This window comes from Xenopus laevis, chromosome 3S (genome assembly GCF_017654675.1).
Source record: "Xenopus laevis strain J_2021 chromosome 3S, Xenopus_laevis_v10.1, whole genome shotgun sequence".
NCBI classification, from domain to species: Eukaryota; Metazoa; Chordata; class Amphibia; order Anura; family Pipidae; genus Xenopus; species Xenopus laevis.
The window spans coordinates 10,424,015-10,451,125 of record NC_054376.1 but is presented as its reverse complement, the minus strand read 5'-3'; the positions used below and the strand labels follow the sequence as shown (position 1 = coordinate 10,451,125).

The following is a 27,111-nucleotide window of genomic DNA, read 5'->3' as shown; positions in this document are numbered from 1 at the left end:
CAGGATTCCGAAACGGCCGAATCCTTGTGCCCGGCTGAAGCGAATCCGAATCCTAATTTACATGCCCCTAAATAACTCAAAAAGCCACATATAATGAAAACCAATTGCAAATTGTCTCAGAGTATTACACTCTACATCAGGGGTCCCCAACCTTTTTTTACTCGTGCGCCACATTTAAATGTAAAAAAAGAGTTGGAGAGCAACACAAACATGAAGTCCATGGGGATGTCAAATAAGATCTGTGATTTGCTGTTTGGTAGCCCATATGTGGACTGGAAGCCTACAGGAGTCTCTATTTGGCAGTACATCTGGATTTTATGCAACCAAAACATGCTTCCACGCCAGGAATTCAAAAATAAGCACTTACTTTAAGACCACTGGGAGTAAAATCCAAGGTGTTGGAGAGCAACATGTTGCTCGCGAGCTACTGGTTGGGGATCAATGCTCTTCATCCTACTAAAAGTTAGTTTGAAGGTGAACCACCCCTTTAACATTTGCTGTTATCTGGTTACCTTCCCATTGTTCTGTTGTTAGGCTGCTGTGGGGAAAGGGAGGGGGGTGATATCACTCCAACTTGCAGTACAGCAGTAAAGAGTGACTGATGTTTATCAGAGCACAAGTCACATGACTGGGGCAGATGGGAAACTACGATATGTCTAGCCCCATGTCGGATTTCAAAATGAAATATAAAAAAGATTGTTTGCTCTTTTGAGAAATGGATTTCAGTGCAGAATTCTGCTGCAGCAGCACTATTAACTGATGTGTTTTGAAAAAAAAATTTTTTCCCATGACAGTGTCCCTTTAAGCATCACTATGTAAGTGTAGGACTACTTATATTTAAATTGCTTATCCCATTTTCATCCTCAGGTTCAGCATCGAGCAGTAATGGAGAATTCGGAGACTGGGGTGCTTTCAGTCAACAGACACCAGCTCCTGCAGCAGCTGCTTCACTCGATCTTTTTGGAGGAGCCGCACCTCCTAACACAGACTTTTTTACTGCTGTTCCTTCTCAACCCACTCATGCTGCAACCAACTCCACAGACCTCTTTGACTTAATGGGTCCTTCACATGCGACCATGACCTCATCCCAGAGTATGAACCTGTCCATGATGAGTTCCAGCACTGTAGGGCTTTCCTTGCCTATGTCAAGGTCCCAGGTATGGATCATTTTCACAGCATAGGATATATGCTGAATGTGGGTTCTAGTTATTGGTTCAAATTATGTTTCAGTTCCATTATTTTTGCTTCTTTTTCCACCAACTAATTAAAGGAGAAGGAAAGGCTAAAATTAAGTAAGCCTTATCAGAAAAGTCTATATAAATACACCAGTAAACCCTCAAAGTGATGCTGCTCTGAGTCCTCTATCAAAAGAAACTACATTTCTTTCCTTCTATTGTGTACTCATGGGCTTCTGTATCAGACTTCCTGTTTTCATCTTAAACTTCCAGGGCTAGGGCTTGAGCATGCTCAGTTTGCTCCTCTCTCCCCCTATCTCCTCCCCTCCCTGCGGTAATCTGAGCTCAGAGCTATGAGTGAGCAGGGAGAGACTCGGGCAGGAAGTGATGTCACAGCAAGCTGATATGGCAACTGCTATCCTAAACAAACAGAGACGGTGTCTAGAGCTGTTTACTCCGGTATGGTAAAGCATTCTGCAGAATAAAAATTGCGTTCTAGCTTGCACTGTTGTGGCTAATCTATTGGCAATAAACTGCCTTCCTTTTCCTTTAAGGAGAAGGATGATTTAGACTCGCGTATCCTTCCAATGGCATCAAGTATATTGAGATTTGTGGTGCCAGCATTTTCACACATAATAAATAAGTTCATAATACAGAAGAGATGCTATCAAGGGAAAGGATTTATCTGTAATTGAATAGATTGTTTTATGTAACGCCCTAGGTCAGTTTGTAACTTGAAATGTTCCTGCTGCGAGTGGTAGCAGCATTATTGCTGGAATTCTCCATTGAATTCAGTAATGAATGAATACCTCTGATGGAGCAAATATATATATATAGTGAGAGTCAGCTAACAAAACCACATTCACTTATTGTAAAGGTTTACTTATATTTCCTTTCCTAGCAGATGAATTAGAGCTCACTCAAACAACTGATTCCAGTACAAACAAAATAACTGCCTTTTGCACAAATCCTGCATGTAGAGAGACTTGATTTATGGTGATTTTTATAGAGTGAGCTCTAATACATCTTCTAGGCAAAAGGAGCCTCCCTATAAGATATTTTGGATCGTTCATCTGACACCCAACTCCTGAATAAAGACAGAATGAGAAGACACAGATGCTGAGAGAGGGATAGTGAAGATATCAGAATTTTTAATTGATTGCATTTAGAAAGTTTCTAATTTCAGTGTGATGAAGCTAATATTACATTTTTGTGATAGTTTCCCTTTAATTATCATAACGGGTGTGTGTGCTCTTAGCCCCTCCAGGCAATGAACATGGGCCTTCAGAAGCAAAACACACTCCATTCACAAGGAATAGACATGAAAGGCACAGGGAAATCTCTACCTCCCACTTGGTCTGACCCCAGCGTCAACATCTCACTGGACAGTCTGATCCCTGGCATGCAGCCCTGCAAACCTGCACAGCCCAGCCTAAACTCCATGATGCAACAGCACAGTGAGTATTCGATATCTGCAAACCATAATTAAGTGTTAAAGGAACAGTAACACCAAAAAATTAAAGTGTTTTAAATTAAACCAATTCTAAGCAACTGTTCAATTGGTCTTTATTGTTTATTTTTTATAGTTTTTGAATTATGTGCCTTCTTCTTTTGACTCTTTCCAGCTTTCAAATGGGGCTCGCTGCCCCTATCGAAAATTCAGATCCTCTCCTATTCATATTCCAGTATCTTATTCAAAGCATTGAGTAATTCGGACCCTAGCAACCAGATTGTTGACATTACAAACTGGAGAACTCTTGGATAAAAAGTTGCCTTGGGCTGATATAGAAGCCCAAAACATAATGTACAACATTTCTACCTACTTCTTTAGTTAAGCTTTACTTCTCCTTTAAAGGAGAAGGAAAGGTTTAGTGCACTTGGGGATGCCAAATGTTAGGCACCCCCAACTGATTGTATTGACTTACCTGAAACCCTGGGTCGGTGCTCCTATCAGCAGAAAACTGCAGCGACCGGGGTTATACCAGTGAGCACCATGGATCGATCCTCTTCCGGCTTCTTCTTACTTCTCTCGGCTGCGCATGTGCAGTAGAACAAAAAGCTGAACTTTAACTAAAAAGTCGCTATTCCGTTCAAAAGCGCATGCGTCTGCCCCGGTATATTTGAAGAAACAGGAAGCCGGAAGAGGATCGCTCTGTGGTACTCACTGGTATAACCCAGGGCCGTTGCAGTTTTCTGCTGATAGGAGCACCGACCCGGGGTTTCAGGTAAGTCAATACAATGACTTGGGGGTGCCTAACCCAAGTGCAGAAAGTTTTTCTTATCCTTTAAATTAGACCAACGGTGAAATATTAATGGATTTTGTTTTACAATTGCAGCTATACAGCAGCCGATCGGCATGATGTCACAGGGCTTTGGAAATCTAACCATCGGAGGAACCCCTGGCATGATGCCCATCCGTCCCCAGACGAGCCCAGTTATGCCTAATGCCGTGGCTGCAGGGATGGGGATCCCCAACATGATGACTGGCACTATAGGAGTCCCTCCAATGATCAACCAACCCATGATGGGAATGGGAATGGGCATGCCTAGCTCTATGGGCATGGGTTTAGCTCCTGGATCAATGCCGCCCAAACAAGATGCCTTTGCAAACTTTGCCAACTTCAGCAAATAGAAGCTTTATGTCTCCAGAGTTGGGGGGTCTCTGAAGGATTTTCTTTCTCAGCTGCACACGAAGAAGCGCGAGGGGAACTAGAAGAAGAGCCCGATACTCCTCCACACAAATCTTTTTTTTTTTTTTATCAATGAATAAAAGAAACTTCCAGGCAAGGCAGTTTGTAAGGCTCCAATGCCTTTACGTATCACACCGGATTATTTGGGCACACTCACAGTTTATCAGGGGATGGGACTGCTTTTTGTACACCTGAGATTTGTGTGAACACAAATAGTAACCTGCATTCAACTCGACACATTCCTCACGTGAGCTCCCCCAGGAAATGTCTCCTGTTTTTATGAAATATACATATATAAATAGAAGAAAATGATCTATTTTTTCGCTGAAGTGGCTGCTGTGACCTTCAGCTCCAGGCCTATGCTCCCTAATATTGTCGACAAGTATTGCAGCACCCGTCCTGGAGATCGATGGCTAATGAGTGCCCATCTCGGAATATATCCCAATGTTTTTTAGCTCCGTAAAACCTCCTTCTACATAGGGACCAGCCATAATCACCCCAGGACTGCACTACATTATTGGCACGGGGGGAGAAGACTGACATTGGCACAAAAATAAGCTGCGTATAATCATTTGGGCTGAATATCAAGCAGGTTAGAAATTCTTCTGCTTCTATCCAGCTTTTATTGGCTGCTGGGGTCACTGACCCCTGTAGGCAAAAAAACTCTCTCTCCTTCATTGAGGCTACAATTTAAAGGCAGATACACACGGTCAGATTCGGGGAGAACAGTCGTCCAGCATCAAATCGCCTCTTCTTCGGGGCAACTAATCTCCCCGACTTGCTTTCCTGCCGGCTAGAAAGTAAATCGCCAGTAGGATGGCACTCTGAGCGCTTCGTTTTCTGAAGTCACCCAAAGTTGCCTCACGAGGAAACGTCGGTGACTTCACAAAACGATTCGCTACAAAAGCCATCCCAGCCGGCGATTTATGGCACTCAGAACGCTTTGTTTTCCGAAGTCACCCGCAGTTGCCTCACGAGGAAACTTTGGGTGAAAACGAATCCCGCCGGAGATTTACATTCTAGCTGGCGGGAAGGCAGTTTGGGAAGATAAGTCGCCCCGAAGAAGAGGATATTTGTTATTGGGCGACTAATCTCCCCGGATCTGACTGCGTGTCTCTGCCCTTAATGTTATTGTTACTTTTTAATTCCTTTTCTTTCTGCAGCCCCTTTCCTATTCATCTTGCAGAAATTCCCATCAGCCTCAGTCTCCCTAGGCCCCAAATGTGATCCAATGTGATTAATGAACTTAGGGCTAAAGCATCAGATCATCATAATCGTGGACAAATTGGGTACCAATCTGATCAATTGGCGACTTCTATATCTTCAAAAAAAAAAAAAAAGTGCATTTTTATTTGTGCCGACGCCACTTACTATATGTCTCCTCCATAGCGCAACAGTTCTGCTTTATTCTAACAATAGAAGGAGATGGTTTTTAATCATTTTTCCCCCCCTATTTTTGGCAGTAGATGCAATTAACCCCTTCACTGCTTTACAGTGCACTTTCATTATCCATGAAAGGGTTAATGCCATCTCTGCTGGCGGAGAAGCTTTTATATCTTCCCCCCACACACAAACACTTTTCCTTCTCTGTTCCACGTCCCTCTTCCCATGTATATAAGGCAGCTGCCGGTGTTGGAAATCAGTCCTGATTATAAATACAGATCTATATTATTATCGACAGTGAGCGAGTAGCCTCCACAAAATTCTTGGCTTGAGAAATGGAAATGTAAAAAAAGAATAAAGATGATTTTTTTTTTTTGTTTCCCCTGCTGCTGAACGGCATTTCCTGATTATTTCCTGCTCACCGGAGCAACTTCCTGTTGACTATTATCTAAAGGGAAGCACCTCAATAGATACTCATTTAATTGTATTCACAATTCAATACATACTTGTGTGTATTCCTAGAAACTTTTCATAAGGTATTTCTATTAGTTCTTTTGCTTCTATCCAGTTTTATTGGCTGCCGGGGTCACTGACCCCTGTAGGCAAAAAAACTCTCTCCCTCTCAGTGAGACCTCCTAAGGGCAGAGTCGCCCAGCGACAAATCGCCTCTTCTTCGGGACTATTAATCTCCCCTGACTGCCTTCCCGTTGGCTAGAATGTAAATCGCCCGGCGGGATGGCACTCAGAACCCTTCGTTTTCCGAAGTCGCCCAAAGTTGCCGCACGAAGAAACTTGTGGTGACTTCGGAAAACGAAGTGCTCCAAGTGCCACCCCGTCTGCAATATATGACACTCGGAACGCTTCATTTTTTGAAGTCGCCTTGCGAGGAAACTTCTGGCGGCTTCGGAAAACAAAGCGCTCAAAGTGCCATCCCGCCAGCGACATTCTAGCTGACGGGAAGGCAGTTCGGGGAGATAAGTCGCCCCGAAGAAGAGCCGATTTGTCGCCATGCAACTAATCTCCCCGAATCTGACCGCGTGTCTTTGCCCTTAATGTTATTGTTACTTTTTATTCCTTTTCTTTCTGCAGCCCCTTTCTTATTCATCTTCTAGTCTCTCATTCACAGCACTGCCTGGTCGCTAGGGTAAATTGGACCCTAGCAACCAGAAAGCTGCTAAAAATTCCAAATTGGTATATATTTACAATTCATTGTGTGCAATACATACTTGTGTGTATTCCTAACAACTTTCCATAAGGTCTTTTAAAATAAGGTATTTCTATTGGTTCTTCTGCTTCCATCCAGGTTTTATTGGCTGCCGGGGTCACTGACCCCCTGTAGGCAAAAAAACTCTCTCTCTCTGAGGCTACAATTTCAGTGTTATTGTTACATTTTATTCATCTTGCAGGCTCTCATTCCCAGCACTGCCTGGTCGCTAGGGTAAATTGGACCCTAGCAACCAGAAAGCTGCTAAAATTCCAAATTGGTGAGTTGCTTAAAAAAAAAAAATAGCTGCATAATACAGTAACATAAATGGATTGGAAGTGAAGCGTCATTTTTAAATGTCCTTATTGCAAGTTTAATGTCATCTCCTAGGCAGGTTTTGCCTTTGGGAAACGAGAGGGAATGGAATATATTAAAGGGTATGGAAAATAGTGACCATATACAAATCAGTTAGACTCTGTTACTGGCCGGCCCATGGGCCTAATCGATGGCGAGCAGAGGATGGGCCACACGTGGTATTGAATAGAAATTCTGGATTTCTATTGTTGCAATCATTTGGGCAAAGGGGGTGATTCATCATTAACTTTCAGTGTGTTCTAGAATTTCTAATCAACTTTTCAATTGGCCATCATTTTCTATTTTTTTTTTTCATATATAGTTTCTTCTGACTCTTTCCAGCTTTCAATTGGGGGTCACTGACCCCCATATAAAAGAAATGCATTGTTATTGCTTCTTTTTATTACTCTTCTATCCAGGCCTTCTCCTATTCATATTCCTGTGTCTTATTCAATTCAATGCATGGTTGCTAGGGTCATTTGGACCATAGCAACCAGATTGCTAAAATTGCAAACAGGAGAGCTGCTAAATAATAAGCTAAAAAGCCACAAATAATAAATAAAATTGCCAATTGTCTCAAAATATCTCTTTGCACCATAATAAACTTCATTTAACCCTTTTCGTGATGAGGAAATGAAGAAAATTCCTTCTGGTGGGCCAGTTTAGAGGTTTAGGGTAATTTTGAGGCACATTTAACAAAGTTCGAATTTCAAATTTATGGGAGTTTTTGAAAAAAACTCCCCTAAACTCCCATAAATTGGAAATTTCGACCAATCAAAACTTATTGAATTCTAATTTTTTAAACTCCGATGTATTGACCCGAATTTGATTCGAATTTAAAAAACTTGATTCGGGGTTTTTTTTCTCCAAAAAAAAACTGGAATGTCAGGAAGGCAGCAAAAAACTCCAAATTGATCCCTGGACGTCTCCCACTGACTTATACAACAATTTGCCAGGTTTTAGGTGCTGAATTTCGAATTCTTGTGAGTTTTTTAAAAACTCCCCTAAACTCCCATAAATTGGAAATTCAACCAATCAAAATGTATTAATAAATTTGAATTTTTTAAACTCAGATGAATAGAATCGACCCGAATTCGATTCGAATTTAAAAAACTCGATTTGGGTTTTTTACTCCGAAAAAAAACCAAACTGGAATACCAGGAAGGCAGCAAAAAACTCCAGATTGATCCCTGGACGTCTCCCACTGACTTGAACAGCAATTCGGCAGGTTTTAGGTGATGAATCTTCAAACTCGATTTCTTAAAGGGGTGGTTAACCTTTAGTATGTTATAGAATGGCTAATTATAAGCAACATTTCAACTTGTCTTCATTATTTATTTTCTATAGTGTTGTAATTATTTGCCTTTTCAGCTTTCAAGTAGGGGTCACTGACCCCATCTAAATCCAAATGTTCTGTAAGGCTACAAATATATTGGTATTGCTTCTTTTGATTACTCATCTTTCTATTCAGGTCCTCTTCTATTCATATTCCAGTCTTGTATTCAAATCAGTGAATGGTTACTAGGGTAATGTGAACCCTAGCAACCAGATTGCTAAAAATCACAAACTAGAGAGCAGCTGAATAAAAAGCTAAATAACTCAAAAATCACAAATAATAAAAAATGGAAACTGCAAATGTCCCGGAATATCACTCTGTACATCATACTAAGGGGCATATTTATCAAGAGTCGAATTTTAAATTTGAAAAACTTCAAAATTCGAATTCAAAAAGACCAACCGAAATGAAATTGAATTTTTTTTTGGTCGAATAGGTCTGTTTTCAAACAAATAGGTCTGTATTCGGGCGAATTAGAATCATACGAATCGAAGGAATATCAAATTCGATCAAATTCGAATCAAAGTGTTTCCCAAAAAAAACTAAGATTTTTCCTCCAATTGACTCTGAATAGATTTTAGGAGGTCCCCCATAGGCTAAAATAGCAATTTGGCAGGTTTTAGATGGCGATTGGTCAAAGTCGAATTTTTAAAGAGACAGTACATGATAAATTTCGATATTAGAATTTTCCATTTTTTTTTTTCAAATTTGAATCGAATTTGGACTATTCCCTAGTCGAAGTACACAAAAAATAGCTTGAAATTTGAATTTTTTGCTTTCTAAAATTCACATTGACCTTTGATAAATCTGCACCTAAAAGTTAACTCAAAGGTGAACAATCCCTTTAAATGTCCAGAGCAGGATAAATCTTGAAAATCGAATTTGAATTTTTTTAAAAAAAACTCAAATCAAATTTGAATAACTCACAAGTCGAATTTGACAGTTTTGACCATAAAAAAATTAGAAAAATTCAAATTTCTAATTAGAATTTTCAGTTCGACCCTTGATAAATCTGCCCCTATCGTCAGTTGATATTCAGTTCCCGCCTTAGTCCATCTGTCCTTCCACTTCCAACCCAGACATACTCCCGCCTCCATCATTTCTTACGCCGTTTCACGCCGGCCCTTGCGCACTCACACAGCGAGGAAATAATTACAATTTTTTTCCATAAATAATTTAGGATTATTTAATGACATGTTCTCGGCCCAGGTTGCCGTTGCGTTGGAAATCGAGGCCCCATCCAGCGCTTCTAATTAGAGAGCAATTCATGGACTGCAGCTTAATGGAGATAGCGGCTGATTTATGCGCTGAAGGGTAATTAGTCGGCTGCGGTTTTTAATCTTTCAACAATTCCCCGTGTTTAATTTAGTCTCATAGAAAAGGACCTTTCAGGTTTTGTTACATTGAGAGTCTCCTTCACCTTATTAGAGTCAGAAGAAGAGCCACACGTGTCTCCTGCCATGCTCTGCTGGGCTACCTGAGTGTTTTAAAGGAGAACTAAACCCTAAAAATGAATAGGACTAAAAATGCCATATATTATATAGTGAACTTATTGCACGAGGCTAAAGTTTCAGCTTGTCAATAGCAGCAATGATCCAGGACTTCAAACTTGTCACAGGGGGTCACCATCTTGGAAAGTGTCTGTGACACTCACATGCTCAGTGGGCTCTGATTGGCTGTTGAGAAGCTAAGCTTAGGGCTTGTCACTAATTATCCAGCAGAAAATGAGCTTCCCTGGCTGTAATATAAGCTGATGCTACAGGTTTGCTGGTTATTAAATTCTGATGCTAATTGCACTGGTTTCTGTGCTGCCATGTAGTAATTATGTGTATTAATGACTAATCAGCCTTATATTGTGACATTTCTATTCTATGTGTACTGTATATTGTGAGTGGGTCCCTAAGCTCAGTAAGTGACAGCAACACAGAGCATGTGCAGTGAATCAGCAGAAAAGAAGATGGGGAGCTACTGGGGCATCTTTGGAGACACGGATATTTACTGCTATTTTGGGGCACGGTATCAAAGAAGTTTGCAAAATCCAAATAGATCACATCTATTGCTCCCCCACTGTCCAGCATCTTACTCACCTCATCATAAAAAGCATCAAATTTGTCTGACATGACCTATCCTTCATAAAGCCATGCTGATTGCTGCTCATAATGCCATTCACTAGGACAACATTTTGAATGTGATCCCTTAACAAGCCTTCAAATAATTTGCCCACCACAGATGTCAAATTTACTGGCCTATAATTGCCAGGCTGAGATCGTAATCCCTTTTTAAATATAGGAATGACATCAACTGTCCTCCAATCCATAGGCACCATACCAGATGAAAGCGAATCTGAGAAAATCAGAAATAGGGGCTGGTCTAAAGCTCTCCTAGAACCCGGGGGAGTATGCAATTTGGCCCTGGCGCCTTGTTTACATTAAATTTTTATTAAAGCTTTATGAATCATATCCTGAATCAGCCACTGACTAGATTGAGCTGAGCCATTAGTGCAGCTATGAAGTGAGCCTGGGAACTCTGACTCCTCTATTGTATACACTGAAGAAAAGAACTGATTTAGCACATTTGCCTTTTATGTAACTGTTACCACCATACTGGTACCATTTTTTAAAGGAGCAAAACACTCTCAACCTGCATCTTTTTATTATTAATATACTTAAAGGAAAAGAATAAGGGTAAAACTAAGTAAGCTTTATCAGAAAGGTCTATATAAATACACCAGTAAACCCTCAAAGTAATGCTGCTCTGAGTCCTCTGTCAAAAGAAACACCACATTTCTTTCCTTCTATTGTGTACTCATGGGCTTCTGTATCAGACTTCCTGTTTTCAACTTGAGCATGCTCAGTTTTCTCCTCTCTCCCTCCCTCCTCCTCTCCCTGCTGTAATCTGAGCCCTGAGCTATGAGTGAGCAGGGACAGACTCAGGCAGGAAGTGATGTCACACCAAGCTAATATGGCAGCTCTTATCCTAAACAAAGAGCTTCTGGAGCTGTTTACTCAGGTATGGTAAAACATTCTGCAGAATAAATGTAGCATTCTCGCTTGCACTATTGCAGCTAATCTATAGGCAATAAAATGCCTCCGTAGCTTTCCTTCTCCTTTAAAAACCTTTTGGGGGTATTTAATATAATTTTAAATGAAAACCATTTCTGTTCTGTGTTTTTAGATAAAAACATACTGCCACCATCTAAATTAGCTTTTCTGAAATTCAGGGTTCTTGTTGCCCCAGCGTATATTTGTTTTTTTGCACCAGTCATTAAATGAGATCACATTATGGTCACTATTACCCAGGGGTTCAATGACTTGCACATTTGCTATACGTTCTGGGTCATTAAAGATCACTAGATCCAGTATAGCATTTTTTTTTTTTGGTTTTCTGGTTGGCTCTTTAACAACTTATGCCATAAAATTGTCTTGCAACAGGTTTATAAACTTGTTCCTATTAACTGATCTGGCAGTGCTGTTGCTCCAGTCAATATCTGGTTAACTAAAATCCCCCATTATCATGGGCAGCCCTCGCTGTTGCTCTCAACTGTTTCTATAACTAAAATAGAAAGCAGTGGCAATCTAATGGTACCTGCACCTTACAAATCTGGGGAGGAAAATTCTGCCAGTTCCAACGCCTATGCAGATCTGTGCAGCCACTGGGACAGAATGCTCTGTTATACAGATAACTAGAATCTCAGCTGCCATAAAGCAGGACAGGACTGCTGCTTACAATGGGGATCAGATAGGATCTGTGCAGCCACTGGGACAGAATGTTCTGTTATACAGATAGCTAGAATCTCAGCCATAAAGCAGGGCAGGACTGCTGCTTACAATGGGGATCAGATAGGATCTGTGCAGCCACTGGGACAGAATGTTCTGTTATACAGATAACTAGAATCTCAGCCATAAAGCAGGGCAGGACTGCTGCTTACAATGGGGATCAGATAGGATCTGTGCAGCCACTGGGACAGAATGTTCTGTTATACAGATAACTAGAATTTCAGCCATAAAGCAGGGCAGGACTGCTGCTTACAATGGGGATCAGATAGGATCTGTGCAGCCACTGGGATAGAATGCTCTGTTATACAGATAGTTAGAATCTCAGCTGCCATAAAGCAGGACAGGACTGCTGCTTACAATGGGGATCAGATAGGATCTGTGCAGCCACTGGGACAGAATGCTCTGTTATACAGATAACTAGAATTTCAGCCATAAAGCAGGACAGGACTGCTGCTTACAATAGGGATCAGATAGGATCTGTGCAGCCACTGGGACAGAATGCTCTGTTATACAGATAACTAGAATTTCAGCCATAAAGCAGGACAGGACTGCTGCTTACAATGGGGATCAGATAGGATCTGTGGAGCCACTGGGACAGAATGCTCTGTTATAAAGACAAATATGAAATATTAAGATTTATTAGAAAAATACAGCATTCCAATAATGTACATTATTTATATCTTAGGAAAATAGGCAATGCGCTGTATTGATTTCTACGAGGCAGCGACAGCTTCTGGCATGGGCACCATCTGCCTTTAGCACTCCAGCCATCCTCAAATTCAGACAGCTAAGGATGCTGGGAGCTGTAGTTCCAGTCAACAGGGTGGCTGCCAGTTTAATCCCTGAACACGCTGCCATGTGGCTAAGAGGTTACTTGGTTCCAGTCTCTCTCCCAACTGTCCCCCCATATGGAGTGGGAATGGAATACCCAGGATCTCAATCCTGCTCTCCGGTGGTGCATTCATGCAGTTTTATGCTGCAGTTATCCTCTAAGTGGCGCTGCTGCTCTGTCACTCTGCAATATGAACCAATAGAACATTTTCCCCTCGGATAAAGATCTGTTTTAGGTGGCGGGTGAACACTTGCTGATAATCCACCTTCTCTTTCCTATTTCTCCTCCTCTGCTTGGGTCTGTTCCCAGAATGCCCCTGGGGGCCCGGCTCTACTGGGGGCCCGGCTGCCCTTTCAGAGGGCTGAGTGGACTTCTTACTGGGAGGCGCAGTCAGAGTTTCTGCAGGTCCTGCTGGTCGCCCCTTTGCGGGGTCATGTGACCCTGGTTCCTGAAGCTGTAGCCTATCAAACAACTGTGCAAAAGAAACACATTAAAGGGATTCTGACGTGATTTTTATGGTATAGTTTTTTATTTCTAAATTACTTGTAATATCGGTGTGTAGGTGCATCTCAGGTCATTTTGCCTGGTCATGTGCTTTCAGAAAGAGCCATCACTTTAGGATGGAACTGCTTTCTGTCAGGCTGTTGTTTCTCCTACTCAATGTAACTGAATGTGTCGCAGTGGGACCTGGATTTTACTATTGAGTGCTGTTCTTAGATCTACCAGGCAGCTGTTATCTTGTGTTAGGGAGCTGCTACCTGGTTACCTTCCCATTGTTCTGTTGTTAGGGGAGTACTGCAGTACAGTAGTAAAGAGTGACTGAAGTTTATCAGAGCACAAGTCACACGACTGGGGGCAGCTGGGAAACTGACAATATGTCTAGCCCCCTGTCATATTTCAAAATTAAATATAGAAACATCTGTTTGCTCTTTTGAGAAATTGATTTCAGTGCAGAATTCTGCTGGAGCAGCACTATTAACTGGAAAAAACATTTTTTCCCCATGACAGTATCCCTTTAAATACAGATTATATCCCCTTTAACCCTGCTGTATATAATAAATTCTACTGCACCTGCTGTCAGGGACCCAAACACTTGTGTCATACAATTTACATTTCCAGTGTTTTTTAAGGAAGGGAGCTTGGAATCACTGGGGCCAGGGCTAAGCCCACAAGTAAGAAGTAGAGCATAGGGGCAGAGATAAATATCTGTACAGTTTGCTGCTAATTTACATGCATTGTGCTTGTAATGATGCATCTACCAACCCCTGTTATGAACCATACAGGTCAATGACCAAACCAACAGGGTGCAGGGAGTAGCAAAAAACAGACATTACCCGGGTGAGTGTGAGTTGGGGTTCATTATAGAAAGCTTTCCCCAGGACGGGCTTCCTGTACGTCTCATCCACGTCGACCATCGCCTGCAGAACAAGACAAATAGGTGGGTATTTAATGCCAGCCTGTGCCAATCTATATGGGCACAAAGATCTATCACCTGGCAGGCAGTGTAATTAAAGGAAAACTAACCCCCCCGAACAACGTAGGTCTCTATAAAAAGATATTGCATAAAACAGCTCAAATGTAAAACCCTGCTTCATGTAAATAAACCATTTTCATAATAATATACTTTTTTAGTAGTATGTGCCAATGGGTAATCCTAAATAGAAAATTGGCATTTTAAAAATATGGGCCGCCCCCTGGGATCGTAGGATTCACGGTGCACACAAACAAACCATATATGTTAGGTCACATGAGCCAATTAACAGAGAGAGTTCTTTGTCTTTTGCTTCCACACTTCTTCCTGTTACAGTTAGAGCTGCAGTATTTCTGGTCAGGTGATCTCAGAGGCAGCACACAGAGACCATCACAAAATGGTGGTTCAAGGCAAGAGATGTAAAAGGGCAATATTTACTTATATATATATATATATATTTATTCCAGTTTGGTAAGTTTCTTTAATATGCCACGTAATATGATATAAACTGTAATATGATATAAAAACTGTTGCTTAAGTGTTCATTTTGGGGGAAACATTTTCCTTTAAGAGCCCTGGTACTGCTACTCCCTGTACCCTTGACATGTGATGCTCAGGGTTACAAGTCGGGGGGGGGGGCAATGGGGTGCAGGCTGGAAAACCCCTAATACATACCATGTTCCAGAATTTGTCAAAGGCGACGATAAACCCTGAACAAACTCCCCGCAGGCCTTTGAATGTGCGGATGTGAACTCTGATCCGGATCCTGTCCTGGACGCAACGATTCAGCTCCCCCAGGGGACTACCGGCGTGTACTGCAAGGCAAATAGGCTGTAAAATAAGGTCCATCCACCCTGTACGCCACTTCCCAACCCCAGGTCCACGGAGCTCCACCCACTTTTCCAGGCCAGGCTCTGTCCAGATCCTTTTCCTACTGTAGTCCATTTTTATATTGTTATTGTGTGGTTTACCCCCGACCATCCCTACTGCACCCCAATTATCCGTTATCCTCAGTTACCCCAAACCTCTCCCTAATGCACCCCCATTTCCAGTTCCCATCCTGTGGATTCCACCTAAACATCACAGCCCCCCTTATACTTTTCATCCCCAGATCCCCCTTATCTCTCCCTACTGTACCCCTCTTTCCAGTCCCCATCCTTTGGCTCCACTTACCCTTCCTACTGAAAAATAAAAAGTAGCAATAACAATACATTAGTAGCCTTAGGTCAGCGACAGACGAGAAGATTCGGGGAGATTTAGTCGCCTGGTGACAAATGGCCTCTTCTTCGGGCGACTAATCTCCCCGAACTGCCTTTCTGCCAGCTAGAATCTAAATCACCGGCGGGATAGCACTCGGATCGCTTTGTTTTTCGAAGTCGCCTGAAGTTTCCTCATGAGAAAAACGAAGCGCTCCCAGTGACACCCGGCCGGCGATTTCAATTCTAGATGGTGGGAAGGCAGTTCGGGGAGATTAGTTGCCCAAAGAAGAGGCGATTCTCAACTAATCTTCTCATCTCTGCCCTTACAGAACATTTGTTGTTTAGATGGGCTCATTGTCCCCATTTGAAAGCTGGAAACTGGAAGTCGAAGTCAAATAATTAAAAAAAAAACTAAAGGCCAACTGAAAAGTTGCTTAGAATTAATCATTTTATACTAAAAGTTAACTTTAAAGGGAACCAAACCTTTAAATGTCATGCCCTGGGGTCCTCAGGCCTCCCCTACTGTACCCCACGATTTTGGTTCTCAGACTCTGGGTTTCCCCTAACCCTTTCCAAAAGAGACACTCTTTGGCCAGTGTGGCTCCCGCTAAATTAGTGTAGGGCCCCATAATAATATATTTGTTCTTAAACTGCTGTGCCCCACTATCCCCCAACACTACATGGGCCCCACTATCCCCCCAATACTACATGGGCCCCACTATCCCCCCAATACTACATGGGCCCCACTATCGCCCCAATACCACATGGGCCCCACTATCCCCCCAATACTACAAGGGCCCGGCACTGCTTCTCCCCAGACTCACAAGGCATGCGGGTGAGCACATTTTTGGGGGCCCGACTCCTGCGGGGTCGCACTGGAACCTTCCCCTCCTCCACCGGAAGCATAAGCTGTTTGAGCCGCTCTATACGCTCCGGGTCCGGTTCGGGCTTCCGTCCCTTCCGCTTTCCTCCTGGACCCCGACTCTGTCCCCGCTGCGCCCCCCGGGCCCTTCCCCGGGCTCCACCGCGCAGGAAACTCTCATACTCGGCCAAGTTATTAAAGCAGCGAATATCTGGGAACGGGAGCGGAGTCTGCGGGGAATAAAGGGCCAGCAGGGGGTTAAAGGACTCCGAGCTGACATCCAGGCAACTTCCCGGTGCCTCGTCTTCTTCCTCCGCCATAGAAGTGTTCTGGGCCGCAGCCTCGGTCTCTCCTACAAGATGGCCCTGCCTACTCGCACCCTCCCTGCGGCCACCGGCGTGTAATACCGGACAGCGCCACTAGATGTCACCGCTGTGAACTTCACTGAGGCTCAAACGTTCCTGCTGGAACAACAATTCACTTGCAAGAGGTCTGGGTCTCTATGGCTTTTTATTGCTGCCTGTGCTGTAATCTGAATTTACACTTTATTAGGCTCTATATTTATGTGGAACTACTACTCCCAGCATGCTCTGTGTATGTGAAACAATTCCATAAAAATCTCATACCAAACAGAGAGAAGGGATCATGTCTTCTGCACAATTTAATGATAAGGATATTAGAAGTCACTGAGGGGTTGTTCTGTGACCATATAAAGGTACAAGGCTGCAGGCTGAGTTACACAGGGAACTCTGAGTATCACTCATGTATTATAAGGGATAATGTACCCCCTACTGTAAATGATAAGGATATTAGAAGTCACTGAGAGGTTGTTCTGTGACCATATAAAGGCACAAGGCTACAGGCTGAGTTATACAGGGAACTCTGAGTATCACTCATGTATTATAATGGATAATGTACCCCCTACTGTAAATGATAAGGATATTAGAAGTCACTGAGGGGTTGTTCTGTGACCATATAAAGGCACAAGGCTGCAGGCTGAGTTATACAGGGAACTCTGAGTATCACTCATGCATTATAAGAGATAATGTACCCCCTACTGTAAATGATAAGGATATTAGAAGTCACTGAGGGGTTGTTCTGTGACCATATAAATACACAAGGCTGCAGGCTGAGTTACACAGGGAACTCTGAGTATCACTCATGTATTATAATGGATAATGTATCCCCTACTGTAAATGATAAGGATATTAGAAGTCACTGAGAGGTTGTTCTATGACCATATAAAGGCACAAGGCTGAGGGCTAAGTTATACAGTTATAAAACATTGAGAAATATTCCATTTATTGAATAGAATAAATAATGGTGGCTGTACATGTGAATGATTTATTGGTTTGAGCAAAGCAATTATATACATACAATACATGCAATTCCTTAAATAAATAGGAATCAAATAAATTAAGCACTGACACTGAATAAGGGACTTGGAGCCATAATTAACCAATGATTTACAGGGGTGCAGTTATTATGTACCCCCTCCTTTTTCTTGAGGCCTTAAAGTGAGGCTACATATATTTATTATGGTGCATGGATTTGCATTTAGAATGGTAAGCGGGAGCTACCGTGTTTTTTACCTTGACTTAAGGTATCATTATTATTGCACCATCCTGCTTTATCAGACTACAGAGAATGCCTTTATTAAACATCATTCCCATCAGTCCCTGCCCCAGCAGAGCTTACAATCTAAGGTACCTATCACAGGATATCATATTCAGGAGAGAATAAACCTGTATGTTTTTGGAGAGTGAGAGTAAACATACACAGACCTACACAGACTCCTTGCAGACAGGCAATCAACTTGGCAGCACCTACTCATATGTTGAGAAGCAGAGGAGGAATGTTGAGGGTATGTAATTCGCTGTGTTCTTGGAAAACAAATGGAGAATCAGTTCAGATTTCAGACAGGATATGTGTTTTGCCTTTAAGAAAGACTGAGGCACAAAAAAAACTTTTATTGTACAGCTCAGAGATTCCCAGCCTTAAAGTGGTACCAACAGGTTCCAGTGTGATGTAGGAACCGGGTCAAATCCTCCTTCAGGTCTTTGTGCTGAAATCCAGACCCATTTGGCTGCGATGAAGGTGGAGAAAGGGGTGATATTTAGCTGTTTATGGGTGTCTTGGGGTGAAACAAGCGCTTTGGCAAAGTGCTCTATAGATGAGGATTTTTTTCTAATTGGGGCCCCATTTAATCTAACGGGGGCCCTAGGAGCAGAAATAAAAGAATCATTTTTGTCCATTACTAGTAAAGTAACATGACCTTATTGGGGTAATTAACTGATCTGAACTGAAATAAACAGATTTATTCTAGGTCTAGTAACCCATAGCAACCACCTGACCATTATAAGGGGAGGGGCTGGGATTATTTTTTTGTCCTAAAAGCGACTTTCCCATGCTAATCGCTGCATTTTACTGATAGTGTCCTTACATCTTGCCATATCACAAATATTGCCGTGTCCCAAAAAAGGGGACGATGGCCCTTGGGAACCTTGAAACTCGGCATAACGGCGACTTGGAATATCAGCAGAGATGAAGAAATTAGGGATGCACCAAATCCATTATTCTGGATTTCAGCCGAAGCCCCGAATCCTTCGTGAAATATTCGGGCGAATACCGAACCACATCCGAATCTTAATTTGCATATGGAAATTAGAGGTGGGAAGGGGAAAACATTTATTACTTCCTTGTTTTGTGACAAAAAGTCACGCGATTTCCCTCCCCTAATTTGCATATGCAAATTATGATTCGGGCAGAAGGATTTGTCCATATCGATTCCTGCTGAATAAGGCTGAAACCCGAACCGAATTCTGTATTCGGTGCATCCCTAAAAGAATTGCCACCCCACAAATGTTTTCTAGGACTGGACTGAGCTCAGAAATGTTCACTGGCACCCGAGTGCTCTCCATGGTCATAGTGTTTCCTATTCTTGTTTACGGCAAGAGTGAAACCACAGCGACTCAATATTCGGTGTCATAAACTGTAGAAGAACTGGGGAATTATTGAGGAAACCAAAGATTAAAAAGACGAATCGACTATTCCAGTTATTGCATCTCGGATGGAGACCTCAGAATAACAGAGAAGCCCAATCCATTAGGCCTGAGGGGTATAAGGACCCACCACAGGTCCTTCTCCCAGGAGTGCATTGGGCAGTGGCATAACTAGAGTTTGGGGGCCCCCTGCAGACAAACATGGGGGCCTCCTCTACCTCGGAGAACTAATGAAGCACGTGTATACCTTTCAACACTTACAAAATAAATCCCAGACTTGCCAGAAAGACCACTGCAAATATGTCCAATGATCACTCCATTAACTCCAGACTTGCCAGTAAAATGACTGCAGACATGGCCTCTAGGCACATCATTGATAGATTAAAAGCATCACCTCACCAAGATGAATACCACACTTTTCTTCTAACTTTGCTGGTCTCTCTCTCTCTTCCACCTCAGGGAAACGTCAATGAAAAAAATCAAAGATGGCCGTGCGTTCCACAGGTGGAATGCACGGCCATCTTTGATTTATTCCAGCCAGAACGGGAAGGTAAGACAGCTCTGTTTAAAACCTGCCTATTTTCACCACTGGCATTGGGTCACATCAATTGTTACCACATTTATACCTTCCTTTACAGTAATGCCCTCCACCCCCTGTAGCAGGAGGGTAACAAGCAAAGAAACATTGTTGCCTCTGGTGGGAAAGTCCCTGCCCCCGAGGAGCATTGTGGTGGGTGTGAGAGGTACTGTCACGTGCTGCCCTCTGGGCCTTCAAGTGTTGATTCCATTGCTTTTCTTCTGATGCGGCTGGGAGGAACTGGTAGCGGTGGGGGTAATCTTCTGGGTCGCTCTGATCTCTGCAATGTACAGATAATTCATATAATGTCACTGCTCTGCTGAATCTTGGAAAGTGTCTGTGACACTCACATGCTCAGTGGGCTCTGAGCAGCTGTTGAGAAGCTAAAGGGATCCTGTCATCGGAAAACATGTTTTTTTCAAAACACATCAGTTAATAGTGCTACTCCAGCAGAATTCTGCACTGAAATCCATTTCTCAAAAGAGCAAACAGATTTTTTATATTCAATTTTGAAATCTGACATGGGGCTAGACATTTTGTAAATTTCCCAGCTGCCCCTGGTCATGTGAAATGCTTTCTGGCAGGCTGCTGTTTTTCCTCTCAATGTAACTGAATGTGTCACAGTGAGACATGGGTTTTTACTATTGAGTGTTGTTCTTAGATCTACCAGGCAACTGTTATCTTGTGTTAGGGAGCTGCTATCTGGTTACCTTCCCATTGTTCTTTTGTTTGGCTGCTGGAGGGGGGAAAGGGAGGGGGTGATATCACTCCAACTTGCAGTACAGCAGTAAAGAGTGACTGAAGTTTATCAGAGCACAAGTCACATGACTTGGGGCAGCTGGGAAATTGACCATATGTCTAGCCCCATGTCGGATTTCAAAATTGAATATAAAAAAATCTGTTTGCTCTTTTGAGAAATGAATTTCAGTGCAGAATTCTGCTGGAGCAGCACTATTAACTGATGTGTTTTGAAAAAATGTTTTTTTCCCATGACAGTATTAGTTTAGTTTCACTAATTATCCAGCAGAAAATGAGCTTCCCCTGTAATATAAGCTGATGCTACAGGTTTGCTGATTAGTAAATTCTGATGCTAATTGTACTGGTTTCTGTGCTGCCATGTAGTAATTATCTGTATTAATTACTAATCAGCCTTATATTGTGACATTTCTATTCTATGTGTACTGTATATTGTGAGTGGGTCCCTAAGCTCAGTAACTGACAGCAGCACAGAGCATGTGCAGTGAATCAGCAGAAAAGAAGATACTGGGGCATCTTTGGAGACACAGATCTTTACTGCTAAAGGGCTGTGGTTGCCTTGGGCTGGTACAGAAGCCCAAAACATAGGGGCATATTTATCAAAGAGTGAAGTTAGAGATCACCACAGTCGGCTAGAGTGAAATTCTGCAACTCTTTTTCTATGGCATATTGAAAGGTGTATTTATCAAAGGGTAAACTTTCACTTTACTCTAGTGGACGGCGGTGATCCTAAACTTCAGACTTTGATAAATATGCCCCATTATGTACAACATTTCTAGCTACGTCTTTAGTTAGGCTTTAATTCTCCTTCAAAATGGCATCAGTGTCGGACTGGCCCGGCGGGATACCGGGAAAATACCCGGTGGGCCCCGACCCTAGTGGGCCCCGCCGGGCCAGTCCCCCTCTCCCAAACTGTCTTTTAAAAATAATAAAAAAAAAATCGGCGCATAGTAGCGCCGTTTGCGCATGCGCGCCGAGCGCCGTTTCCGTTTGCGCATGCGCGCCGTTTGCGCATGCGCGATGCGCCGAGCAGGGATTCGCCGAACAAGTAGGTAGCGGGGCCAGAGGGGGGCCCTGGACACCAGTCGCGGTGGGCCCCGGACCCCCCAGTCCGACCCTGAATGGCATTGTCTTTTATTATGTAAAACTGGGTGCTGTTCCCATTTAAACTCTCCTAATCCTGAGATCTCACAAAATTCAAGGTTTTACATAATACAGAAAATGTAAAAAAAAGCACTATTTCTATCATGAACCCACTTTACCTTTGGAGTGGGAGGGGGTGGAGCTGGTCTATTTGGAGGCGGTGTCCTCATTGCATATCCAGTCTTTGTAGCTCCTCCCTGTTGAAGATGACTGACAGCAATATGAATCTTATTAGCTTCGGCCTTGAGGCTTTGGCTGGGATGATGATTGATAGCACTAGCCCCGCCCTCAGGTTGCTCCTGGTGTCGCTGCCTGGCAACGGACTGACTCTCTTCTACTTTCAGGTTGGAATAAAGAATTGGGGGGCTCTTGGGATGCTGTGGAAACAGACAGAGACAAGACTTCAGATCCATGGTGACTTTGGGATAGACAGACATAGAACTGCATTCATCTTTATGGCCACTAGGAGCACTAGCTTTCTGAAGGTCTTTAGACAAGCAGTATGACAGCTCCCGCACTAAACATAGATATAAATAACAGATATAAATATTGAGAGATGAGGGATTCTCAGTAAAACTCACTGCGGACACTTGCGGTCTTTGTTTGGAGGTAGAATCGGTGCCATGTTTGGTTGGACTGTCGCTGCAATTCCAAAGGGGAGAAATCCATTAGCAAATGAATGCCTATTCAGCACAAGGGGAGGGCAATTTTGGGCATGAAAGAAACACCCAAAATCCAGGTCTCGTAGATATTAGACTTTCACAATAGGATTAACTGAATAACACCCACTGTTCATGGAAAGCCAAAGAGTAAAATTAACTTTGCTTCAAAGGACAAGATAAAATACGGACCCTTTAGATTTAGCCCCAGCTACAGCTCTTAAAGAAGAAATAAAGCTACAGAAACAGTTTATTGCCAATAGATTAGCCACAATAGTGCAATCTATAACACTATATTTATTCTGCAGAATGATTTACCATACCTGAGTTAACAGCCCTAGAAGATCTCTCTCTTTGTTTAGGATAGCAGCTGCCATATTAGCTTGTTGTTACATCACTTCCTGCTTGAGTCTCTCCCTACTCACTCATAGCTCTGGGCTCAGATTACAGCAGGGAGGGGAGGAGGGAGGGGGAGAGAGGAACAAACTGAGCATGCTCAAGCCCTAGCCCTGGAGGTTTAAGCTGAAAACAGGAAGTCTGATACAGAAGCCCATGAGTACACAATAGAAGGAAAGAAATGCTGTGTTTCTTTTGACAGAGGACTCAGAGCAGCATTACTTTGAGGGTTTACTGGTGTATTTATATTAGGGATGCACCGTATCCAGGATTCGGTTCGGGATTCGGCCTTTTTCAGCAGGATTAGGATTCAGCTGAATCCTTCTGCACGGCCAAATCGAATCCTTATCCTAATTTGCATATGCAAATTATGGGCCGGGAGGGAAATCGTGTGACTTTTTGTCACAAAACAAGTACATTTTTTTTCGGTATTCGGCTGAATCTCTCGAGAAGGATTCAGGGGTTTGGCCGAATCCAAAATAGTGGATTCGGTGCATCCCCAGTTTATATAGATCTTTCTGATATAGCTTACTTAATTTTAGCATTTCCTTCTCCTTTAAAGGGGAAATGTCGTGAAGATGAAAATTTAATATAAGCTTCATCATACTGAAATAAGAAACTTTCTAAATACAATCAATTACAAATTCTGTACCGATTCTGAAATAATCAACTTTATCTTCACTATTCCTCTCTCACTATTCCATCTTTCAGCATTCTGTCTCCATTCAGGAGTTGGGTGTCAGATGAATGATCCAATATATCTTATAGGGGGGGCTTCCTTTTGCCTAGAAGATGTATTAGAGCTCACTCTATTAAAATCACCAGACATCATGTCTCTCTACATGTAGGATTTGTGCAAAAGGCAGTTATTTTGTTAGATTTTGTTTGTACTGGAATCAGTTATTTGAGTGAGCTCTAATTCATCTGCTAGGAAAGGGAGCCCCCCTATAAGATATATTGGATCATTCATCTGACACCCAACTGCTGCATGAAGACAGAATGAAGAGAAACAGATGCTGAGAGAGGAATAGTGAATATAAACTTGATTATTTCAGAAACAATGGATACTTTTTAATTGATTGTATTTAGAAAGTTTCTTATTTCAGTATGAGGAAGGTTCTATTAAATTTTCATGTACGTGATAGTTCCCCCTTTAAGGAAACCCAGTCTCCTCCCAGGGCATATCAAGACAGAAGACACAGAGATCCATTCACTGCATCTGCTCTTCCTGAGCTGCTCTCTTCCCCATTGTCAAGCATGGTGATGTGTATTGCATGCATGGTGGCTTTCCCATTCAAAGCTCCCTTCAGTGGCTACAGATTCATCATTCTGCTGTACACTGCTCATAGAGATATGAAACTTACCTACTGCCTCTGTCCTCTGCTAGTTCCTCCTCCCTGGCTGACAATGGGAGAAGAGCAGCTCAAGAGCAGGCCTCAGACGGCAGCAGCCCCAGAATCAGCGCTGCATACAGTGAGCCCATGACTAAGTGCCCTAAGTGGGTGCGAAACGCGTAGGGTGGATGGAGATGCAGATATATATTTTTGTATAAATAAAATATTTTTTTAATTTATTCTCTCTGGTCCTGTGGATCCGTTTGAGTGCCGGTCAGCCCTGCTTTTTCTTTACAATTCTCTAGGGATGCACCGAATCCACTATTTTGGATTCAGCCGAACCCCCGAATCCTTTGTGAAAGATTCGGCTGAATACCGAACCGAATCTGAACCCTAATTTGCATATGCAAATTAGCAGTGGGAAGAGGAAACCTTTTTTACTTCCTTGTTTTGTGACAAAAAGTCACGCCATTTCCCTCCCCACCCCTAATTTGCATATGCAAATTATGGTTTGGATTCGGTTCGGCCGGGCAGAAGGATTCGGCCGAATCCTGCTGAAAAAGGCCGAATCCAGAACCAAATCCTCGATTCGGTGCATCCCTACAATTCTCACAGGGCGCTTGCAAGCCAAAATCCGCCACGGAAACAGCAGAAACGCCAATACATCAAGAAACTACCAAATCAATAGATTCTATGGAATCTGCACGTTTGAAACCACACTTCACGTAAATACGCAACGTACTTTAAATATGGCGTACAAATTCTCACGAGATAAATGATGCATATAAGGCCGGTGACGTAATTGCGTCGCGTATTGACGATCATTCTGGCTCCATTTTGCATGTTAATATCTTTTCTTCTTGGCTTAAATTCTTCCGAGATGTCTTCCTCCGAAGCCAGCAGAATTATGGGGAACGAGAACAATGAGAAGTGCATGTAGGGAAAAAAAACCTACGGGCTGAAAAACGCATTTCGACGATCGCGTGTGGTTTCAGTGGCGGTGACGGAACTTTTTTAAAATTCCACATCTGGCCTTGCCCTTAACTTGAAACTACAGGCTAATTCCTGGCACTCCTCAGGATTGATACAACCTCTTCCTGGGGACGAACACATTCTATTGGCTGAATACAAAATCACTATTACCTCTTGCGCAAAGGGCGGGCTGCCAGACAGCTCTCTGCCTTGGTTTGTCTGTTCCTGAATATGTAGAAGAATACGGCGAGTGAAAGCGCCATCCCTGCAAGTAACGCAAGTGGGATACAAATCCAAAGCGCTAAGGCCAGGGAACCTGTAGAAGAAAAGAATTTGGATTAATTCTCTAGTCTGATCACAAGAAAAATCCTAACGTCAAGACTCACCATCTGCCGGCACTGGGCCACTGTCAATGCTGCCCCCGTTACCTGTCTGGTTACAGAATGGGGGTCTCCAACCAGCAAAGCAGTGGCAGTTCCTGTTATTATTACAAATCTGTAAGGAGGAACAACAACAAAACAAGGTAATATAGTAACACAGGGGAAGGAGCGGCCGCCATATTGACATTGAATGCAGACATCATAGCTTTCATGATTTAAGATTCTCACCCCATTCCCATGGCACTTCTTGGCACATTCATCAGCCTGCAAAAAGGTGGTGTTTCTGCATTGCCCATCAAAGCAAATCTATATTTGGAGGCAAAGCATGATGGTAGCTTTTCTTGCATACATATGGACAGACTCTCTAAGTGATAGATATAGCATAATTGGCCTATGGTGAATGCCAAGCTCACCTGGTTCCGTCCACATTTGGTTCCACTAAGTACAAGTCCTGGATCCATCAAGTCATCTTCCTCCTTATAAACATGGGTCCCCCGGCACCGCACTCGCTTCCCTTCCACAGTGATGGTGGTGTCTATGGCCACAGCATTGGTCTCCAAGGGTTTGGAGGCTGGGCTCAGGCACTGAATCTTCCCACACATGACATCCCTAAAGACGGGGGATCAGAAACCCGTTTTCACCAAAAGCCGAACTGGGATTCACAAGGGACTGGTTCATGGTCGAACTGGGATTCACTAGGGACTGAATCATGGTCGAACTGGTCTATATAATATATATATATATATATATATATATATATATATATATATATATATATATATATATATATTGGCTCAAAAGAAGCTAGCACACACAGGACTTATGGAGAAAAAAAGGTTTTTATTTTAACAGAAAAAAACTAACGTTTCGGCTAATTCCCTACCCTTTCTCAAAGTGGTATATATATATATATATATATATATATTATATATATACACACACACTAGGGATACATATGGATTCAGGATTCGGTTTGGGATTTGGCCTTTATCAGAAGGATTCGGATTAGGCCAAATCCTTCTGCCCGGCTGAACCAAATCTGGATCCTAATTTGCATATGCAAATTAGGAGCGAGAAGGGAACTCGCATGACTTTTTGACAAGGAAGTAAAAAATGTTTTCCCCTTTCCACCCCTAATTTGCATATGCAAATTCAGTTCGGTTTTTGGCCAAATCTTTCCTGAAGGATTTGGGGGGTTCGGCCGAATCCAAAATAGTGGCTTTGGTGCACCCCTAATGTATACACCAGTAAACCCTCAACTTAATGCTGCTCTGAGTCCTCTATCAAAAGAAACACCACATTTGTTTCCTTCTATTGTTTACTCATGGGCTTCTGTATCAGACTTCCTGTTTTCATCTTAAACTTCCAGGGCTTGGGCTTGAGCATGCTCAGTTTGTTCCTCTCCCCTCCCTGCTGTAATCTGAGCCCAGAGATATGAGTGAGCATGGAGAGACTCAGGCAGGAAGTGATGTCACACCAAGCTAATATGGCAGCTGATATCCTAAACAAACAGAGAGCTTCTAGAGTTTTTTACTAAGGTATGGTAAAGCATTCTGCAGAATAAATATAGTGTTATAGCTTGCACTATTGTGGCTAATCTATTGGCAATA

The 27,111-nt window shown here is 42.7% G+C and overlaps 3 protein-coding genes across 4 annotated transcripts in view; 1 reads left to right on the top strand and 2 right to left on the bottom strand.

Annotated features, from left to right (window-relative positions):
- The window catches only part of clint1.S (clathrin interactor 1 S homeolog), a gene marked incomplete in the record, with an annotated part of 48,016 nt that extends 42,811 nt beyond the window's left edge, over window positions 1-5,205 (top strand). Inside the window, 4 exon segments of the mRNA NM_001094571.1 lie at window positions 868-1,157; window positions 2,434-2,632; window positions 3,512-4,845; window positions 4,846-5,205. Of these exon segments, the coding sequence (NP_001088040.1) occupies window positions 868-1,157; window positions 2,434-2,632; window positions 3,512-3,807 (785 nt within the window).
- A 7,335-nt stretch (window positions 5,206-12,540) lies between these two features.
- On the bottom strand, window positions 12,541-16,753 carry lsm11.S (LSM11, U7 small nuclear RNA associated S homeolog). The gene is made up of 4 exons (XM_018254884.2): window positions 16,245-16,753; window positions 14,897-15,036; window positions 14,085-14,168; window positions 12,541-13,222 (listed from the first exon to the last, which is right to left on the bottom strand). Exons 1-4 carry the CDS (start codon window positions 16,600-16,602, stop codon window positions 12,929-12,931), a joined length of 876 nt encoding a protein of 291 aa, XP_018110373.1. The 5' UTR covers window positions 16,603-16,753; the 3' UTR covers window positions 12,541-12,928.
- Window positions 16,754-17,612: 859 nt separating this feature from the next.
- adam19.S (ADAM metallopeptidase domain 19 S homeolog) overlaps window positions 17,613-27,111 on the bottom strand; it is a 37,193-nt gene continuing 27,694 nt past the window's right edge. Inside the window, 7 exon segments of one of the 2 annotated variants that reach the window (NM_001130952.1) lie at window positions 19,891-20,141; window positions 21,880-22,137; window positions 22,342-22,402; window positions 25,293-25,437; window positions 25,508-25,616; window positions 25,730-25,807; window positions 25,915-26,110. In NM_001130952.1, coding sequence (NP_001124424.1) covers window positions 20,034-20,141; window positions 21,880-22,137; window positions 22,342-22,402; window positions 25,293-25,437; window positions 25,508-25,616; window positions 25,730-25,807; window positions 25,915-26,110 — 955 coding nt within the window. In that variant the 3' untranslated portion in view covers window positions 19,891-20,033. 2 annotated transcript variants of the gene reach the window in all.

Bases quoted from the DNA above. Each gene is read 5' to 3' on its own strand.
- lsm11.S (XM_018254884.2), bottom strand. From the start codon at position 16,602: ATGGCGGAGGAAGAAGACGAGGCACCGGGAAGTTGCCTGGATGTCAGC. The intron at 15,037-16,244 runs GTGAGTCTGGGG...TTTGCCTTGCAG, and splicing joins TGTGCTCACCCGCATGCCTT to TACACGCCGGTAGTCCCCTG. The intron at 13,223-14,084 runs GTAATGTCTGTT...TCTTTTGCACAG, and splicing joins CCCAACTCACACTCACCCGG to TTGTTTGATAGGCTACAGCT.